Source organism: Galeopterus variegatus, unplaced genomic scaffold (genome assembly GCF_000696425.1).
Source record: "Galeopterus variegatus unplaced genomic scaffold, G_variegatus-3.0.2 Scaffold242, whole genome shotgun sequence".
Classification (NCBI taxonomy): domain Eukaryota; kingdom Metazoa; phylum Chordata; class Mammalia; order Dermoptera; family Cynocephalidae; genus Galeopterus; species Galeopterus variegatus.
The window spans coordinates 366375-373480 of record NW_007726353.1 but is presented as its reverse complement, the minus strand read 5'-3'; the positions used below and the strand labels follow the sequence as shown (position 1 = coordinate 373480).

Here is a 7106-nt window from a genome sequence, read left to right as displayed (position 1 = left end):
CGAGGGTTCGGATCCCACATACAGACCGGTTCCCGCTCACTGGCTGAGCGAGGCGCGGGGGCAACACCGAGGGTTGCGGTCCCGTTGCCGGTCCCCGGTCCGGTGCGGGGGCGACACTGAGGGTTGCGATCCGTTGCCGGACACGGAAAAAGACCAAAAAAAAAAAAAAAAAAAAATGCCTGGGATAATATTTCCATCCTCAGCTCATAGTGACACCATCCCCAGGATAAGCCCCTGCCACCTCTATAGTGGAAAAATGGCCAAAGTGGCTCAGCAGAGCCAAGGTCCTCCAATGACTTTGCTACATCCTGACATAGAAGCCTTCCTATAAGGGTTCCTGGTGACCCACACATAACTAGCATTCTCTCCTCAGCTGGAATTACACTCCCAAAGACTAGGCAGGCTCCTTTCCAATGTGGCAGACAAGATTGGATTCTTACCCAGGATGCCTGAATTAACAAAATGTACCAAGCTGAAATACTCAAGCAGATCATTCTGGATGGGGGTTCCAGAGATGAGCACCCGCCGGCTGGTGTTCAAGCTGTCCAGGGCCTGATAAGTCTGATTCTCAGAGTTCTTCAGCCTGTGTCCCTGCAAAGGAATTAATTCTCATGGTAAGATGTGGCATCCCTATATAGTATAAAGTCTTGTGTAGACAGAAAAAGAGGAGTCACAAACATTACAAGTCCTGGGGCCTTGGGAACTAAGCAGGGGGCAGCATGAGAGAGAATTCACCCCTTGCATGGGGAGATATATTAGCCTCAAAAGATAGGCCTTCAGTTGCTAGATCAGTGCTGTATCGATAAAGCAAGGATTCCCTCTGTTCCCTCCCATTCCTTAGCCTGCTCCAACCTCCAGAGCCTTGGCAGCCCACCTATCCTCTTCAGAGATCATGTGGTCATGTTATTGACCCATGCTTTCAGGGAGTCCTCCCTCTCCACCAACCTAACCACCCTAGAACCTTCTGAGCCAGATGCCTTCCATATTAGCCTGTAGGCCTTGTCTTAGGGTCAGTGCTAAAGGGACTTGGCCCAGGCTCCTCCTTCCACCAGAATCCACACAGCTGGTATATCTAAAGAGTCTACGTCTAACTCCCTTCACATCCCTTCCCCAATTCCTATTCTCCCTGTCCCCCCACCCCTCCATACACCTCTGTTACCTCTCTCTTTTAAGCCTTTTTCAAGAAAATGGTAAAGGACCCTACCACGTTCCCTCTTTCTCCGAGAAACACATGGACAAGATCAGGCCTGTGCCTTTTCTATATCCAGACCCCACTCAGCAAGGCACATAATATTGAACCAGCAGTGACAGAATGAGTAAATAAACCAGGCTTGCTTCCTTCTGGTCAGCCTTTGACAATGCAATTAAACACAGACCCTCCACTGACTCTCCCTTCTATAGGATCAAGTCCAAGCTCTCATAGCTCATTAGCTTAGCCTTCAAAGCCCTTCTCAACGAGGCCCCAGCTAACTTCTCTGATACTAACCAGGAAGCCTTACCTCCTTGTCACCCCTAATGCTGGATTTCTTTGTCTCTTTGCCCATGCCACTTCTCTGCCTAGAGCTCTCTTCCACAGCAAATTCCTCAAATGTCACCTCCTATGCGAAGCCTTCCTAAGTGACCCCAGGCTGTTCTCTGTGCTCCTATGGGACTATGTGCATAATGGCTGCTAATATATTTAACCCTTTTAATGTGCCAGGCACTATACTAAGGCCTTTACCTATATTCTCTTTTATAATCCACACCAAGAGGAAATTATAATACTCATTTTAGAAATGAAGAAACTAAGGTTCAGAGAGGTGAAGAGTTATACAAGATCACGCTGGTAGAAAGTAGAAGAGATGGGATTTGGACTCAGATCCACATAACTCTAAAGTCAGAGCACCATAATGCTCTGCCTCTCATCCACTGCTACAGATACTAGACTATGTATCACACTCGACTTTATCTTCTCAACCAGGCATGAACTTCTTAAGGCAGAGACCATGTCAGATTCACCTTTATAATTTCAGTGTATAGGACAGAGCCATGCACAGAGTACTGCTCAGTGAATGTTACTTGAATGAAAGAATGAATCAATGGCCAACAGTAATAAACATAGAATTTTAAATTTTTAAAAATTACTGGAGGTTTCAAGCACTAGCCCTAAAACAGAAGGCTGAGACATCTGAGCTAAAGAAGGAAATGAGACTTGAAACTTGTGAGGAAATTATCCAAAAGGTCTTAGGGAAATGGGCATCGACAACTGGGGTCCCTCTAAACTGAAGCTCCCTGAGGGAATGCATCATGGGATCCCCAGGGCCTGACATGTAACAGGCACTTAATAGATAACCCAGCAAATGAACTGGGCTGCCACACTACCTCTGTGGCCTCTGCAGAAGGGAAAGACAATCCCAGATCCCTCTTGAACCAGTCACTGAGGCTGTAGACCCAGCTCCTGCCACCATCATCCATGGATTTAAAACACAAACTCTGGCATCTCAGCAAATGAAATATTTAGACAGATGAAAAGTTGTCATGGCTCTTATTTATAAGCTGCTGCTGAATTTCTGATCAGAGGGAGTACTCAGCTTATCGCTTTTAAAAATAAAAAATGATACCTAGATTAAATACAAACACTTCTCCCTTTCTGAAACATGAGACCTATGAGTAGCATTCGTGTATTCTATGCATTTCCCCAACATCTCTCATCTGGCTTGCTTTGTGTTCCAGCACTTGTGAAGGAACATACGTGGGTCTGGATGAGGTACACAAGGATAGCCTTTCTATACCTGAGCCTACTTTCTTCCTACACCAAGCTTTGGGTTGCATACAAGGCAGTAGGGATAGGAGAAATCCAGGATTTAGAATTTCAGACCTAGATTCAAGTTCCAGCTGTGGTGACACAAGAGGCAGCTGGGTCCCTTGTGCCCTGCACAGTGTCTGCTCTCATGCATACCGCAACCTCAACTCACTAAATCCCTTACTCCCACCAGTAAGAACAGCCCATCAGGGTATTAAGAGTTTGCAGACATGCCAGACCATGACTGCCTTTTCACAAACACAAAAGTGCAACTGGGAAACAGCTCACAGCTAGCAAGCATTGTACCCAAAAGCAAGCTTTTCTCCTCTGTCCCCTCCCTAAAGACCCTCAGATACTGGGCTAATCTATAGTCCCCAGGGCACAGTCAAGACTGCCACTCAGGGGCCGGCCCGGTGGCGCACTGGATAGTGCGCCGCTTGGGAAGCGCGGCAGCGCTCCCGTCCGAGGGTTCGGATCCCACGTACAGACCGGCTCCCGCTCACTGGCTGAGCGAGGCGCGGGAGCAACGCCGAGGCTTGCGATCCCGTCGCCGGTCCCCGGTCCGGTACGGGGGCAACACTGAGGGTTGCGATCCGTTGCCGGACACGGACAAAAGACAAAAAGACAAAAAAAAAAAAAAAAAAAAAAAAAAAGACTGCCACTCAGGGGCCGGCCCGGTGGCGCACTGGATAGTGCGCCGCTTGGGAAGCGCGGCAGCGCTCCCGTCCGAGGGTTCGGATCCCACGTACAGACCGGCTCCCGCTCACTGGCTGAGCGAGGCGCGGGAGCAACGCCGAGGCTTGCGATCCCGTCGCCGGTCCCCGGTCCGGTACGGGGGCAACACTGAGGGTTGCGATCCGTTGCCGGACACGGACAAAAGACAAAAAGAAAAAAAAAAAAAAAAAAAAAAAAAAGACTGCCACTCAGTTGACAGATGGTGCCAAGTCTTTCAGCCACCTCTCTCTGCAAGAGCCCCAGGGATAAGTGACCTTGACTCTCCCAAGACATGCAAACAATGCCAGCAGCCTCAGAGTAGCCAATCCCACTGGAGTCCTGGAAAATTCTCTATAGTAGGAAGCTCCCAGCCACCCTCACTACTTTCTAAGTACTAGCATCTCTACCACCATTCAGGCATACTGGAAAAAGCCAGGAAGTGACTACCTCCATATTTCCTTTAGCCCAGAGAGAAGGGACAGGGAGTCAACATAAATCACTACAAGGTGGATGGACTGTCCACACTGGGCTTTCTTATCTCTGTGCTTTTGTTCATGAGAGAACCCCTAGCCTAAAATAAAAATCAGAGCTGACGTCTACCGAGGCCTTATGACATACCAGGCACTGTGATAAGAGCTTTCCCTCAATCACCTCATCATTTAATCCTCACATAATCTATGAGGCAGGTATTATAACCCCATTTTACAGATTCAGAAACAGAGGCTCAGGTAGTTGAGTAACTTGTCCAACGTCACACTATTGGTAAGTGGCTGACTCTAGAACCTGTTCCCCTAAACACTGTGCCATGTCCCTCCACCCATCCAAATCCCTCTCTCTTGAAGGACCATCCTTCAAGGTCCTTCTTTGGTCTAGGAATAATATCTAGAGGCAACAAAATCAATCAGCCCACAGCACCTCACTCTCCTCAGAATTCCAAGCACTGTTTAATCCTCTTTTGGCAGGCCAGTGTCAGAGGCTCTCCCTCTCACTTGTCTCCTGTCCAAGGCAGCATCCTCTGTCCTCAGCATTCCCCAGTGACTAGTATAACCCTTGGATGGCAGTGCTCAGTGAGGAGACTTTGACAGAATTTCTCCTACCACCCAGACTGCTGAGAGTCAAGTACCTCATCACATATGACCAGTCCAACACTTCCTTTCTGGAGTACTCCAACATGAAGGCGGAAGGTCTCATAGGAAATGATGAGGATGGGAGAAGGCACTCTGGCCCCACGCTGGTTCATGAATCCTTCTACAACAGAAAAGGTGTCAAGGGAACAAACCTGAATATCTTTTTTTTTTTTTGACCAGTAAGGGGATCGCAACCCTCGGCACGGTGTGGGCTGCACCACACTCAGCTAATGAGTGCACTGGCCATCCCTATATAGGATCTGAACCCACGGCTTCGGCGCTACCAGTGCCGCACTCTCCCAAGTGAGCCACGGGGCTGGCCCAAACCTGAATATCTTAAAGAGAAAAATAGTTTGACAGTCCTTTAATTTAAACTGGAAATAACCAACTTATTTCAACTATTTTCAATGGGAATCCTCTTCTCTTTTATCCCTGCATTGCCTTTAGTGGTATGCACATACACATAAGAAAGCAAGCAACAGGCTGGGTAGAAAAGAGCAGCCATCTTTGTTAAGGCTCCATACCCAGCTTTTGGTCTATCTCGTCCTTAGATCCTCCGTCGATGGCCAGAGGTTGGATCCTCCCTCCAAGCCATTTCCCAACCTCATTGTACCAGTTCTTCACCAGGCTGGAGGGTGACACCACCACCGCCTTGTCAATTTCTGGCTTGCACTCTGGACTCTGGCGCAGAAGTGTCCACATCAACGTGATGCACTGCAGTGTCTTTCCCAGGCCCATCTCATCAGCCATGATGCAGCCATGGCTGCCAGGGATGCGCCGACTGGTGACACACTCCCACAGGAACTTCACTCCCTGGGAAATAACAGCATTCAGTCCACTTTGGCATCCACATTGCAGCTGCCCCAGGGATGTCAGTCTTCCAGGTTCAGCCCCTAGCCCACATCTCATTCCGCTCACCCTCATTTACCTCTCTCTGATGAGGCCGCAAAATTTTACTGAGAATAGGATCGACGACCACATGGACAGGGAGTTTTTCCCTGAGAAAACACAGCAAAGAAAACATGGTGCTCAGACACGGGCAAGGGCACACCCTCAGGAAGTCGTGTCCTGCTGATCCAGAATCACCAGAGGCAGCTGCCTAAGAGGACTTTCTTGGCCTGGTAACCAAACCATAGCAAGTTCCTACTGCCCTAGGAGTTAGAAAGTTAGAAGAGGGGGATAGGTTCCCTATGTCATCACATCAATCACTCCACCTCCCCTGAAAGAACATGGCAGGAGTGGGGTGAGGAACCCCCCAAATGGACATGAACACATGCTCTTACCCAGGCACTCTCCTTCCCCAACTACCTACTCTGTAGGTGATGTAGTAGTCATGACAGCTTTTTGAAAACATATGCCAATTTCAAAGAGAAATCACACTAAAATACCCCCCCACCCTCCCAGGCATGTGCACTTACTTACAGAGGACCAGAACAGCTCAAGAAATACCAGTGCACATACTTGTCAAGCTTCAGCTGGTCATGGGCACTCAGCGGAGGAGGCTCGTACAGAACCAAAGCACCTTCTTCCATGGGGTCATGGAGGGCCCGGCGGACCCCAACCCTTTTCAGGCCCAATGCCCGATAACCCAGAGGACCTAGAAACCAACAGTCAATCTGTCACCTGAGCCTCTATGTTCAGGAGTTCCAGCAGACCCAGCTCAATACATGTCCTTCACATAACCCTCCCAGAGCTTCCATATGACCTCTTCCCTCCCAGAACTCCTCCAAACCAGGTTTGGGCACCTCTACCTGACCATTATCCCATTCTGACTCAGATCAGAGCTTTTCCCATTTCATTTCTCCCATTAAACTACAAACTTCTGGAAGGCCAGGTCTTGTTCATCTCAGCTCAAGTCAATCCTGGGAAGGTCTGAAATCCTAAAGGGGGTCTTTCATGTCTGAGACTTCTTGAGATTTGGCTTCCTCCCTCCCCAGCCTCAGATGTAGCAAAATGCTGTGCCCTACATAAAACAGGGAAAAACCTTCTGCAAACTAGTCCTCCCATACAGTCAATCTCCCAAAGGAGATGCTACTGAATACACTCAGACTGAAGGAAACCTGGTTCTATCAGCCACCTCGGGCCACCAGGAGCTTCCTTAGCACTTGCTGAGGCTAACACAGCTGTCACACAGGCCTCAGGAGAGTTACCCTTAACATAGCCGCTGTGTTTTAGCTGGCCTGGCATCTTCAATTCCCAGCTAAGCTTGTATTTACAAAAGCAGAGGTTTTTAATCTATTCAGGCACATTCATACATGACTGATCCAAAAAACAGAAGTCACCATTTTACCTTGATAATTTGGAATGGGGACTTTGAAAGGCTTTGACAAAATGCTTCGAATAAATGCTTCCTAAAAAGAAAGGAGAAACAGGGATTCAGGACTGATAGCTAACAATGTATGCTAGACACAGACCTAAAACTCTTGCATTCCTGTTACCATTTAATCCTCACTAACAGCCCTATGAGGTCCACATAACTGGCA

General features: G+C 48.4%; 1 protein-coding gene across 1 annotated transcript in view; it reads right to left on the bottom strand.

Annotated features, from left to right (window-relative positions):
• The window catches only part of RAD54L (RAD54-like (S. cerevisiae)), a 28239-nt gene that overhangs the window by 12922 nt on the left and 8211 nt on the right, over nt 1-7106 (bottom strand). The window contains exons 4-9 of the mRNA XM_008566443.1: nt 6914-6974; nt 6085-6220; nt 5552-5621; nt 5148-5436; nt 4620-4744; nt 441-591 (exon numbers count right to left, since the gene is read on the bottom strand). Of these exons, the coding sequence (XP_008564665.1) occupies nt 441-591; nt 4620-4744; nt 5148-5436; nt 5552-5621; nt 6085-6220; nt 6914-6974 (832 nt within the window). The remainder of the gene's footprint in view (nt 1-440; nt 592-4619; nt 4745-5147; nt 5437-5551; nt 5622-6084; nt 6221-6913; nt 6975-7106) is intronic.